Source organism: Typopeltis vanoorti, chromosome 3 (genome assembly GCF_054136105.1).
Source record: "Typopeltis vanoorti isolate ZY-2024b chromosome 3, IOZ_Tvanoo_1.0, whole genome shotgun sequence".
Classification (NCBI taxonomy): Eukaryota; Metazoa; Arthropoda; class Arachnida; order Uropygi; family Thelyphonidae; genus Typopeltis; species Typopeltis vanoorti.
The window spans coordinates 12,751,299-12,766,059 of NC_143551.1; the positions used below are offsets into that span (position 1 = coordinate 12,751,299).

General features: G+C 38.9%; 1 protein-coding gene across 1 annotated transcript in view; it reads right to left on the reverse strand.

Moving 5' to 3' along the window:
- The window catches only part of hdm (meiosis specific with OB domains hold'em), a 297,283-nt gene that overhangs the window by 204,158 nt on the left and 78,364 nt on the right, over positions 1 to 14,761 (reverse strand). Inside the window, exon 3 of the mRNA XM_090415441.1 lies at positions 10,527 to 10,658. Within this exon, the coding sequence (XP_090271567.1) occupies positions 10,527 to 10,658 (132 nt within the window). The remainder of the gene's footprint in view (positions 1 to 10,526; positions 10,659 to 14,761) is intronic.

The window sequence follows — 14,761 nt, forward strand, 5'->3', positions numbered from 1 at the left end:
ATGTTTTTGATTTAATAATACCATCAGAGGATGGCATTATAGTCACAATAAGATCCTCTGATAGTATTATGAAATCAAAAATATTAGATCCTAATGTCCATTCCAGCACATACTGTCTAACATTTCCTCTGCCCAATTTACATTGCTACAGTTAATCTCGCCCATAGCGATACCCATTGTGTACTTGCCAAACTAATTTGTCGGAATATTCATAGTCCAGTTAGAAGAATGATGTGATATTGCACCTGTAGAATATTTGAGTAGAACAGAAAGGTCATAGGTATATGAATAAGATCCTATTTGATGTGGCTGTATTAGATATCCCATCAACTTGCACTATTCACATATAGACAGATGGAATGGTATCTATTATAATACTATGATTATAATACAACATAGAACAGTATTACAATACTATGATATCTTTGCTTCTCAACCTTCAACATCCTGTCAACTTGCACCACTTATAAATATGTACAATATTCTATTGTCTACACCAATAATTATATTCTCCTAATTGCTTATTATGCCATTATATAATTTCTACTATAATAATATTGGCCCTAGGATCCAAAGAAAATCCTAGGGAATTTTTTAGCTATGTGGCCAGTAGAAGGAGAAATGACTATGGAAGAATGACATTGTGGGATAAAAATTGGAATATAGTAACTGATGCAGAGGACATAGTGGAATTGTTCAATGAACACTTTATTGGAGTATTTCATCCTGGAGGAGTAAATTTTAATACTAGAGGCATAGGGCAGGTTCGAGGTTTTAGATGTGCAGGAGGAGAGTGGAGAGTGTGTTCCAAATACTGAGTACTTTGGATGTCAGTAAACCTGTGGGACTGGATGGTATTTCACCACAAGTTTTGAGAGAATGCGCTAAAGAACTGACAGCTCCTTTGACCTGGCTTTTCAATGAACGTCTGGTTATGGGAAAGGTGCGCAGGGAATAGAAGGAAGATAAGATAGTGCCATTGCATAAGGACAATAGCACATTGGAAGCATCTAATTATAGGCCAGTTTGTGTGTCATCAGTAGTTGTTAAGATCTTGGAGAAATTAGTGAGAGACCGTATACAACATTGGGCAGATGAGGGTAATGTTATCTGTGAGCGTCAATATGGATTTGTGAAGGGAAGCTCTTGTTTTAGTAATATGCTAGACTTTTATAATAAAGTTACAAGAGCAGTAGATGAGGGAAAGGCATATACTGCCATTTTCTTGGACTTAGTGAAGGCATTTGACAAGGTGCCACATGATAAGCTGATATTTAAGTTGCAGCACATGGAACTCGATGTCAGGTTGGTCAACTGGATTTAGCATTGGCTGTCCGATAGGTATCAAAGAGTTGTGTATGGTGGGGCAGTTTCACGCAGGCAAAGGGTACGAGTGGGGTCCCACAGGGCTCAGTACCGGGACCTATATTGTTTAACCTTTATATCAATGACATTGTCTGTGGATTGCAAGGGAATGTTCAGTTGTTTGCAGTTGATGTGAAGTTGGGAAGGGTTATTAGTAATAGTACAGATGTCGTAGCCCTGCAAGAGGATTTGAATAAGCCAGATAGATGGGCAAATGAATGGGGATTTCGTTTTAATGCAGCAAAATGTAAGGTCTTGAGGTTTGCGACACATCGATGGGATGTTGCATACTCTATTCAAGGAACTATACCTGAGGAAGTAGGGGAGACAAGAGATCTGGAATAGATGACTGAGAGAAACCTGAAATTTAGAGGACATATTGCAAAGGTGATGATGGTATCACAGAGGATTGCTGCAATAATGAGAAGGACACTGACCTGCAGAGATAAAAGAGTTATCATTCCGTTGTATAAGACTCTGATCAGGCCACACTTAGACTATTGTTCTCAGATTTGGTTCCCATGATTTGAAGGGGATAAATTAACTGTGAAAAGAGTACAAAGGCAGATAACAAAGATGGTTTCATGACTGTACAATGTTAGTTACGAGGATCGGCTGAGGGAATGTGGACTGCAGAGTTTGGTGGATAGAAGGAGAGCTAATATGAATGAGACTTTTAAACTGTTGAGAGTTAGTCACAAGGTTGACATTGGGGAGTTCTTTCACTTGGTTGAACAGCGGGAAGAAGTGATGACAAGTAGGCCATCCCCGGAAGTTACAAAAGTTAACTGTGAGCAAGAGGGTGAGAAGTAGTTTCTTTGTATGGAGGATGGTTGAACCATGGAATGCATTGCCTGATAGAGTGGTGAGAGTGAGAACGGTCAATGAGTTTAAGGAGTAGTATGATAGCCTTTGTTTCCTAGGAGGGACCTCCTACGATGAGTCTTGATAGATTTAGTGTTGCTTAGGAAGAACCTCCCACGATGAGTCTTTTGACTCCATGGGGGCATGAATAATAATATAGAATCTTACGTACATAGTAGTGCCTGATGTGAAAATAGAGGAAGATGAATTGGAGGTGTTTACAATATTGCAGAACACAGCCATGGGATTAGACAGCATATCAGCGTATGTGTTAAGAAATTGTGAAAGGGAACTGACCCCTCCTTTGATCAAGCAATTTAAGACTCAGTTGTAAGATGGTATATGGATATGGAAAGATGACAAAATAGTTGCAATGTATAAAGGAGGCTCCGAGACATCATCATCATCAAATTCCTGCCATGTATCCTCAAGGGGTGTACATGATATGACAGTACTACATGAAAAAAATTACATCATTACTAACTTCCTATCTACAATTTTCCTCCAAATCAGTCTGTTACTTGTCAAGACTCCAACATTATCAGATCTTATATTTCTATCGTCTAAAGCACTTTGTACTGTATCAATCCACCTATATCTTCTTCTTCCTCTGGGTCATTTTCCTGCCAACCTGGCAGATAACACTTGTTTTGCTAATCTTTCCTCTCCCATTCTATTTAAGTGACCACACCACCTGAGATTAGCTCTGCTAACGCATTCCTGGATGCTGACAATGCCAAGTTCTTTCCTAATATTCTCATTTTTAATATGATATTGCCATTGATGCCATCTGTTAATGCCTCTAATCTTTCTCAGGACTCTCATATCTGCGGCCTCCAGTCTTTGGTCAAGTGTTTTACTTCTGACCCAGCTCTCAGATCCATATGTTAAAACTGGTTTGAACACTGTCTTGTATACAGCTAATTTAGTGTTCCAACTAATTTCTTTCTTATTCCATATGAATTTATTCAATTGACCATCTTCATAATTTACCATCTTCAGTAAAAATCGTGCTTAAGTAGCTGAAATGTTTTACTTGTTCCACAGGTTCTCCATTCACAACACAGTTGACATTTTCAATGATTCTGCCTATTTTCATTGTCTTTGTCTTTTTATTGCTGACCTTCATACCATATCTATTACAAGAGTTATTCAATTTAGTCAGAGAAAGAATCTTGCAGACTTGTAGCGGATTTATTTAGAAGTATAACATCATCCGCATAAAGCAAAGAGCTGACATTAACATCTCCAATTTTGATATCAGGTTTAATACCACATTCCTTCATAATGTGATCCATATAGATAATGAATAACAGAGGGGATAATGTACATCCTTGTATCACACCAGATTTAACATTAAACCATCTTCCTGCACTTCCTTCAATTCTAACTGCTGACTTACAACTCAAATAAAGACTAAGTATTGCTTGAAATAATGCCCCATTGACACTATATAACTGCAGTGTATTGAATAGCTTCTCTCTTGGCACCTTGTCATATGCCTTTTCCAAATCGACAAAACTTAAATGCAGATCTTTGTTATATTCCCATGCTTTCTCGACTATTTTTGTCGTAAAGTGAAGATCTGATCCTGACATCCTCTATTTGGCCTGACTCCAGCTTGTTCTTCACCAAGCTTTTCTTCCACAATTCTTCTCAACCATTTCTCAAGTATACTTGCATAGATCTTGCCAGGAACACTCAGTAGGGAAATACCTCTGTAATTCTCACATTCAGTTTTATTTCCCTTTTTATATATGGGTACTATGAGAGCTCTACTCCAATCATTGGGAATTCGTCCCTCTGTCCAGGCTTTCTGAACTATGCAGTGCAGCCACTGTAAGACTTTTATACCACCATACTTCAGCATTTCTGGTCGAATATCATCTACTCCTGCTGCCTTTCCACATTTCTAGCCTTTGATGGCTTTTTCTACTTCAAGTATGGATATGTATTCCTGACTGAATGCCTGGTCAGTGTTTTTATCACTGTGCTGTCATCACTGCTTGTTTCATTTAGCAGCTTTTCAAAGTAATTACTCCATACTTCAAGGATATCTTTTTCTCCTGTTTTCATGTCGGGGGCGCTAGTGGGTCAAGCACTACGAACGTGTTTTGAAGAGCTCCTGATTCAGATAAGTTTTACTAGGAATAATTAAGTATATATGCGTAATTGTTTAAGTAAGAGCGGCTGTAAACATTGTACGCTACCGATATTATTAGTGTGCGGTTTTTTTTCATGCTTAAACTAAATACGAAAACGTTAATATTAGACCTAGTAACCTGCAGAGAAAAAAAAAATAAATGGCGGCGGCATTGTCATTCCATGATTTTAATTTGGATTTCAGTCGGTTCGTTAAGTGTGAGGTTTGTTATATGTATTCCTTCGACTACATAAATGATTTGTGGATGTTTAGTGCGGATGGAAGAAGGGTGTGTGCAAAATGTGACCTGAACGAGGAATTGATGAATGCGAATATGAAGTTGATGACAGAAAGTGCTAGTACCGATTGTGTCACGAGTGCACGTTTGAAAGAGCAGGATGGCGAGGAAGACAGGCGAAAAAATGTTAAAAAATCAGGAAAAAAGAAAAAGAGCGATTTGACAACTGTAACGGATGTTAAAAGGGACGAAAGTGAGGCGGAAAGAAACGAAATTGAGAGAACGAATGAAAGTAGAAATGGCGTGGTGCAGAAATCGCAAGTAAAAAAAATCGAAAGAATGAATGATAGCGAAAAAAGAATGACTGATGGTGAAAGTTGGACGCATGTTGGAACGAAAGTACTGAACCAAAGAAAGAAGAATGACAGTAAAAGTGAGAAAAATGATAGCGAAAGTTGGACGCGTGTTAGTCCGAAAGTACGGAAACAAAGAAAGATATGTGAGAGTGAAAGTGAGAAGAATGATAGTGAAAGTTGGACGTATGTTGGACCGAAAGTATGGAAACAAAGAAGGATGAATGAGAGGGAAAGTGAGAAGAGGGGGTTGAGAGTTAGAAAGTTAGAAAGATTTAATGATAGATTGAATGTGTCGTGAGGTTCAGAAGGTGAATTGGATTGGATGAAGCAAGAAATGAAATGGATGCGGAATGAAATTAAGAGAATTCAGGTCAAAACTATTAAAATAAATCATGATGGCATGAAAGAGTTAACAAAAGATGAGCGAGTGGCGTTGTATGGCGACTCCATTATTAAAGGTGTGCTAGAGGATAAAATGCACAAGGTATGTTTTCCAGGCAGTAAAATGAGTAGAGTGATTGAGGCATTGAATATGAGGCGGGAACGAGCAAAAGAGTTAATTGTATTAATTGGTACGAATGATTTGAGAGAGAACAAAGAGCATGTCAAAATGAATGTCAGGAGACTGCTTGGAAAGATAAAGGAGAATAGTGTGACAGGAAGGGTGGTCAGTGTGTTGCCTAGGTATGATTGTGGTGAAATGAGGCGGAGAGCAAGGATAATGAATGATTTGCTGGCTGCAATGTGTGAGGAGATGGGAGTGCAGTTTGTTAATGTGTGAAATGAGTTTCAGGGACGAAGTGAACTGTATGGGAGTGATGGACTGCATTTGAGTGGTTATGGTGTGAGTCGCTTGGAGAGACTGCTGCTGGAAGGTAGAGAAGTGAATAGAGAGAATGAATCAGATCGAGAGGGGAGTAATGTGAAAGAGCAGGAGAGTAAGACAGGAGAGATTGAAGGAGTGGAAATGAATGTGGAAGTGAGTGGTATGAGTATAGAAAATGAGAGAATGGGTGTGCAAGAGGAGCAGGGAAATGGCGAGGCTCAGGGTGGACAGGGATACACAGCGTAAGAAAGGTGGATGCTCCAAGAGGAGGTGAGAGAATGTGTAGGCAGGAAAGTAATGGGATGATCAGGTATCAAAAGGAAACTGATGGAATTGCAAAGGGTTCTAAAATGAAGAAGCAGAAAGGGAAATGGCTCCAGTCCAGCATGGAGAGATCACATCGAGTGAGTGGTATCAGTGGAACTAGCTGTAAATCCAGAAATGAGTTGTTGTGTTTGTATACCAAAGCTAGAAGTATAAGAAACAAGGCGGATGAAATGGTTGCACTAATTGCGTCTGTGCACCCAGAGATTGTCAGAATAAGTAGAGACATGGTTAGATGAGGATGACATCCTGACAGGAATAGAGATGGAAAGGTATGATGTGTTTCGTGAGGATAGAAGGGGTAAAAAGGGAGGGGGAGTGCTATTGATGATAGAGAAAGAGTTATGTCCATACAAGGTAGAGATGCAAGAGGGAAATGGGGCCAGTGGTTTTGAGGCAGTATGGTGTGAGATAGAGGTGAATAGAATCAAATACTTGGAGGGATGTTGTTATAGACCTGGTAATGTGGATGGTGGTCATAGTGAAATGTATAGTCAAATAAGCCAAGCAAATAAGAAAAGGGTGATTTTAATTATGGCAATATAGACTGGAATGAAGAGATAGCAACTGGAAGTAAAGAAAATGAGTTTCTTGAGTTTTTGAGGGATAACTACCTCAGACAGTATGTAACAGAGGGCACAAGAGGATTAAGGATCTTGGATTTGGTCATCTCATCGGAGGATGTAATTATCAATGAGGTATCAAATCATCCACCAATTGGTGAAAGTGACCATGAGGTGATTACTTAGGTGGTTGCTAGCAGTGCAAGGACCCCTGTGAAAAAAGGGTATATGTGGAACTACAAGGGGGGTGATTATGAAGAGCTCAGCAGACAGCTTGCAGGTGTAGCATGGAATGAGGAGTTAGCTGGAAAAGAGATCAATGCAGCTTGGGGGATTTTCAAAAAATATTTAGTGGATGCAATGTCTAAATGTATACCACGGGTGAGAAGGTTAAATAAGTTAGGTATGAGATGGATGAATAAAGAGATTAAGCATGCAATACAGAGAAAATGAAGGTTAAATAAGTTAGGTGTGAGATGGATGAATAAAGAGATTAAGCATGCAATACAGAGAAAAAGGGCATTGTGGAGGCAGCATAAGAGAAGCGGAAGTAACCAATTTCATGAGTTCTACAAAGACCAGGCAAGGAGAGTGACTTGGTTGGTGAGAGTAGCTAAAGAGAGGTATGAACAGCAGTTAGCTAATGAAGCTAGAAAGAATCCTAGGGAGTTCTTTCGATATGTAGCCAGCAAAGAAAGAATGATTATGGAAGGATGACATTGATTGGAGGAAATGGTATAAAGACAGCTGTTGCAGAATGTGTGGTGGAGATACTTAATGAGCAGTTCATAAAGATCTTTCAATCTTGTGAATGTGACATCATGGAGAGATTAAGAGCAGTTGATGATGGGGAGGAGAGACTGACTGTAAGTGAGCAAGAGGTGTTTGGGGAGTTGAGTAAACTAGATGTAAATAAGGCTGTGGGACTTGATAATATATCACCGCGTATTCTGAAGGAATGTGCCAGAGAGTTGACACCTGCCTTGACATATTTTTTTAATACGAGTCTTGCACTTGGTCAAGTCCCTAAAGAGTGGAAGGAGGGCAAGATTGTGCCACTTCATAAAGGAGGTGATCGAACTCAAGCATCAAACTATAGGCCTATCTGTGTGTCAGGTGTTGTGGTTAAGTTGTTGGAGAAGCTTGTGAAAACTAGGATCCAGAGTTGAGTTGACAACAATGATATAATCTTTGATGGACAGCATGGATTTGCTAAAGGGAGGTCATGTTTCAGTAATCTACTTACTTATTACAATAAAGTGACTGCTTCCTTGGACAGAGGAGAAGGATACACAGTAATATACTTGGATTTTGCAAAAGCTTTTGATAGAGTACCTCATGATAAGTTGACAGTCAAACTAGAGCAGATGGGGTTGGACATTAGATTAGTGCATTGGATTCGAGACTGGCTATCTGATAGGTATCAACAAGTTGTGTATGGGGGTTCAATATCCAGGAAAAGGAAAGTCACTAGTGGAGTGCCTCAGGGATCTGTTTTAGGGCCATTACCATTTAACTTGTATATTAATGATATTGGCGAAAATTTGGATCTAGATATTCAGTTGTTTGCAGATGATGGAAAGTTGGGACGAACCATAAAGAGTAGTGAAGATGTTGTGGCCTTGCAAGAAGACTTGAATAAATTGAGTGATTGGGCAAGCAAATGGGGATGTGAGTTCAATGTTGCAAAATGTATGGTTTTAAAATTTGGAAAACAAAGATGGGATGCAGAATTTATGCTTGGTGAGAATATATTGTTGGAAGTAGAGGAAATAAGAGATCTGGGAGTGATAGTGGATAAGGATCTAAAATTTAGGGGACACATCGCCAAAAGGACCTCCTAGAAGAGTCTTTGACTCCATGAGGTCTTGTTTAATAATAATAATAATAATGTCACTTTTATCATCTCTAACTCCTTTTACAGCACTCTTTCCTCCATTCCTAAGCTTCTTCAACAACCTCCAGAATATTTTGCCACCTTCTTGATATTTATTTTCTATATTCTTGCCAAAGTCCTCCCATGACTTTTGTTTAGCTAGTTTTACACACTGTTTAGCTTTCTTACATTTGTCTCTGTATTCTGTAAGAGTAAAAGCTGACTTATTTGCTAGGAACTTTTGATATGCTTTCTTCTTTTCCTTCACTGCCTCTTTAACTTCCTGTGTCCACCAGGGAGTTCTGATTTTTTTATCCTTGCACACAACCTCACCACATGCCTCTCTGGCAGAATCAATCAATGTTTCCTTCAGAGTTTGCCACTGAATCTCCAAGGTTTGATTCCTGTTCTCCAACTCTTTCATTTTCTTTTCAATAATATTTCTGTATTTTAGTCTACAGTTCACATCTGAGAGCTGCTCAACTTTTATTCGCTTTAAAACTTTCTTACATGTTATTCTTTTCAATATGAAATTCAATTTTATCCTGCTCAAGACTAAATAGTGATCACTTCCAATTTCAAATCCTCTGTACACTCTGGTGTCCTGCACCAGGGAGAAAACATCACTATCAACAATAACATAGTCAATGAGACTTTTCTTATTCCTAGCCTCTTCTCTCCATGTGAATTTGTGCACATTTTTATGTTGGAACATGGTGTTAGTAATAACCGGTCCATGTCCTGAGCAGAAATCCAACAGATATTTGCCATTATTATTAGCTTTGCTCTTTTCTCCAAATTTTCCCAAAATATTTTTGTATGTCTCACAATCATTTCCTACTCTGCTATTTAGATCCCCAACAAGGACCAACTTTTCCTTTTTCATTGTGTCAGTTGCTTTTTCTAAAGCCTCAAAAAATTCTTCCACTTCTACCTTAGTAGAACCTTCTGTGGGACAATAGGCACAAATAAGTCTCATTGTGCAGTTCCCCATTCTCAAATATGAGAATGGGGAACTGGACAATGACTGGACTTGACACTGACTGCCATTCAAGAAGATTAGCCTCGTATTTTGTGTTGAATACTATGGCTACTCCTTCTTTTCCTTGATTGTCATTGCCTGAATATAACATTTTGTATTTATTGCTCAGAAAGATCTCACCAGTTTTGGTCTTTTTTGTTTCAGTCACCCCTATTATGTCGATCTGGTACTTATCTAATTCCTCAGCTAGCTCCATTTCTTTGCCATTCAGGCTTCTTACGTTGATAGTACCGATCTTTGACTCTGGTGATGTTGAGTTGGGGTTTGTTTTCAGATTTGTTCCAGTAGCTGACTTTTCGCTGTTCATCCTGGTTCCCTGGCGAAAACAACAGGGGCCTTGTTTAACCGGGCGACGCCCCAGCTGGCATGAAATTTTGTCATGTTGTACCATCATTTTTTATTTTGGTTTAACCAATAAGAATACAATTTGGTCGGCTAAATCCCAAATTGCCAGCCCATCCTCGTTCGTTCAGTATCAAAGTAGATACCCAACAGGGTGCACCACGAGAAGGTGAGGATTGGGCATTAGGTCAGAAGCCCTGGTCGGTTCTCCGCATTCCTTTAAAGGCGATGTAGAGGTCTCCTCTCAGTTATACAGCTTTGACCCTTAAGCACCCCTGAAGCAGCAAATTATATGCCAATCAGTGTTTCTGAATTGATTGGCTGCAACCAACCAAAGTTAGTCAGTCTTTGACAAAGATATGGGATTAAAACTATTTTAGTTAGAATTAGGATTAGAAGATATTATTTCTTTAAATTAAAGACCTGAAGTATTATTTCTTATTTAACACACTGTTAGAACATAATCAATCTCAGACCAGCTGCCTACAAATTTCAAAAAACATTAGAACTAAAAGGATGAAAGATATTAGAATATTTACATTTTTGATTTATTTATTAATACATGCAAAACAAGAGGAACCACTTACCCACATCTCCAATTTGGAAAATATCAGACCGAGCCTTTATTGCAGGACCTTCCCCCCAACAACTCACATTAACTGTATCCTCAGGAGAATCACGCAATGTAAAATTGAGCACACATCTTTCTTTTTCTGGATCTAGAATATAATGAATTTCAATAATTACTGCATGATTTAATGAAGTAATATAAAAACACTGAGAACTTTAAAAGAGACACTTCTTTTCATTTTAATAATTAAAATAATACCTATGCAAATTGGAAAGAAAAAGTCTGTGGGTTTGAATCCCGCCGTGGGCATGGATGTTTGTGATTGTCTCTGAAAATACTAGTGGTGGTTCGAGGTAGATGGCGTTGGTGTAGATGAAGCAGTTCGCTGTAGTTGGTGGAGACCGAGAGTTGTAGCGTAGGTGCCCTCCCTCAATGAGTCTTTGGACTCCCTGGAGGTGTCAGGTAATAATAATAATAATAATAATAACAGAAAAGATTTAGATTCCTATGATGTTATATACATCATACAAAAAAAAATTAAAAAATACGAAATTCTTATACCATCTATAAAAATATCATCTTGAAATAATGCTACAGTATGTGTTAATAATTTTCAGAAACGTAAAATGAAATGTATGTTTATAGAAATAAAATATGAAAAAGTATTTCAGTATTGACTTACAGTACAAAATCATAGCAACCTAAGTGAGAGATTAAAATATACAGCTTGGATAGCATGCTGAGAAAGAAGTCATGGAAAAAGTTGTGAAAAATGAAGTCAATCCTGGGCATGAATGTTGAGACTGGGAATCGGGAGAAATAGAAATTAATCAGATATAGCAGAGCTAACAGAATCAGAGTAGTAGCTTGAGACATCTTACTCTGAAGTTTTGTTTGATGGAATGTAATTAGTAAACAAAAGGTTGAGTCATTCTTATAGTCTAGAATAATTTTCTCAAAGTGAAAGATTGTGCATGAGTCCTGTATTGCTCTTTTTTCCTTATAATTGCCAAGAATGTGGTTGGTTATGACCTATGCAAAGGGAACTATATTCTGAGTAACCATGAGCTCCAAAGAATGTCCATGCCATGAATTGGATATACAATTTCATGTCATTTGCAGCTGATGATGAGATTTTGGAGAGTTCTTTGTCCATTGTAGCTTCTGCGTAGTATATCAGTCTTTGTTACCATTATGCTGAACTAGAAACTATAAATTATGACAGACTCAGGAGGTAGTTTGAAGCAGTACCATGGCTTGAGAAGCTATAAGGAAAGAATGTCAGTAGCACAAGAGAAGTGGTCAGAGATTATTTGAGAGGAGCAGTATCAGACTGCATATCAGACTTGATTTATCCTCCTGACATACCCAAGGTCAGGAGGATAAATCAAGTGGTAACGGAATCTCCATACATTATTATTATTATTACTGGGGGGTGGGGAGCTATTCCCCCCGACACCCAACCCTCCCATGTTCTGGACTGGTAGGCCGGTTCTCCTTGAATTCTGATGACTCGAATTTTGAAGACACTAAAGGGGGGTTCGCCCCCTGGCATCCCCTTGAATTCTGATGACTCGAAAGGGAGTTCCACCTCCCTGGCACCTAGAGTAGCCCCTGAGTGTTGAGTAGGCTGGCTCTCCTTGAATTCTGATGACTCGACACTCAGGGTAGCCCCCTGAGTTTCAAAACGTTTCAAAACGTTTTGAAACTCAGGCTTATCATTTTATATATATAGGATATATTATTATTAACATCTGACCTTACAGAATCACTTAAGCCACGCATTCATCCATTTTCATCTACATTATTCAGCCTTATGACCTTTGGAATATTATTATATTAACATCTGACCTTCATGGAGTCGGAGACTCATAGTGCGAGGTACATACTATTGCACACATTGCTAATCCAACCATGTCTTAAACTGATTCAATGTGTCTACATTCACAACACACTCAGGTAATGCATTCCAGTCACCAACCACTCTCCATGCAAAGAACCTACTCCTCACTTTTCTGCTCACAGAGGAGTAGAGGAGCAGGTTCCAGTGATGGTCTCTTGTTCTAACCCCCCCCCCCTCCCATTGTATGAAAAATCTCTGCCATGTAAACATGTCTCAATCACATCCTACCCCCCCCCACTCTCTTCTTCTTATTCAAGAGCCTTTGCAACTTGCATTCTCTCAATCTGTCCTCGTTCTCCACATTCCAAAGACCACTGGCCTCCTTTGTGAATCTTCTCTGGAACCCTTCAAACAAATCCTCTTTACCATGAAAACTTGACAACCAAATCTGTACACAATAAGAGGCCTGATCAAGGCCTTATACAATGATATCATAATCTCTCTATTTCTGCATGTCAGGGTCCTCTTGCATCATTGACATTATCCAATATGACATCTTCACAACTTGTGCAATGTGGCGTCTGAAATTCAGGTTCTTGTCCACCATTACTCCCAGATCTCTCAACTCCTCTAAAGTTTTCCTATGAAGCGTATACTTTGCATCCATTGTTGCTTACCAAATTTCTGATATTCTTGGCATTTGTATATAGAAAAACATTTCTTTTTTTATATACAAATTCATAAAGTTTTTTTTGTTCATTGTATCAGTATTCCCATTATTATTATTATTATTATTTCCAGATTCTGCTCTGCTAAGCAACATGTTACACATCTTATCTTCCAAACTGCCATCCCCACATAAAATCATTCTTGCTGCCTTGGAGAATCTATCATGGAAACTATCCTGCTATCTCTATCTTACACCCTTTCCCCCTTGTCCAATTACCATGTTGCTAATAATACCTTTTGTGCTTATATTTAAATGTTAAAAATTATTATCATTATTATTATTATTATTATTTAGGCCTCCAAGAAGTCAAAAGACTCATTGTGGTAGGTCCTTCCTAGGAAACAAACACAAGTCTATCAAGACTCAATGTGGGAGGTCCCTCCCAGGAAACACAGTCTATCATACCACTCCTTAAACTCATTGACCATTCTCGCTCTCACTACTCTATAAGGCAATGCATTCCACAGTTCAACCACCCTCCATGCAAAGAAACCACTCCTCACCCTCTTGCTCACAGTTTCCTTTCATAACTTCCAGGGATGGCCCCTTGTCATTACTCCTTCCCGCTGTTCAACCAAGCGAAAGAACTCCCCAGTGTCAACCCTGTAACCACCTCTCAACAGGTTAAAAGTCTCAATCATATCACATCTTCTATCCACCAAACTCTGCAGTCCACATTCCCTCAGCCGATCCTCATAAATAACACTGTACACTCCTGAAACTGCCTTTGTTATCTGCCTCTGTACCCTTTCCAGAGTTAATTTATCCCCTTCAAATCCTGGGGACCAAATCTGAGAATAATAGTCTAAGTGTGGTCTGATCAGGGTCTTATACGATGGAATGATAACTCTTTTATCTCTGCAGGTCAGTGTCCTTCTCATTATTGCAGCAGTCCTTTGTGTTACCTTCACCACCTTCGCAATTGTCCCTTGAATTTCAGGTTTCTATCAATCATCAACCCCAGATCTCTTGTCTCCCCTACTTCCTCCAGTATATCTCCTCCGATAGAGTATGTAATGTCCCATCGATGTGTGCCAAACCACAAGACCTTACATTTTGCTGCATTAAACTTAAATCCCCATTCATTTGCCCATCTATCTAGCTTATTCAAATCCTCTTGCAGGGCTACCACATCTGCACTATTACTAATAATCCATCCCAGCTTCGCATCATCATCTGCAAACAACTGAATATCCCCTTGCAATCCATTGACAATGTCATTGATATATAGGTTAAACAATATAGGTCCTAGTACTGAGCCCTGTGGGACACCACTTGTAACCCTCTGCCTCCTTGAAACTGCTCCACCATAAACAACTCTCTGATACCTATCAGACAGCCAATGCTAAATCCAGTTGACCAACCTGACATCCAGTTCCATGTGCTGCAACTTAAATATCAGCTTATCATGTGGCACCCTCTCAAATGCCTTCACTAAATCCAAGAAAATGGCAGTATATGCCTTTCCCTCATCTACTGCTCTTATAACTTTATTATAAAAGGCTAGCATATTACTAAAACAAGAACATCCCCTCACAAATCCGTGTTGACTGTCACAGATAACGTTACCCTCATCTGCCCAAAATTTTAGAAGACTTGTAAAGAACATGAGTTTATTATCTTTCTTTCCACTGGGTAAAGTAGATCCTTCCCTATTGGAAAAAACCTACTTCTCAAG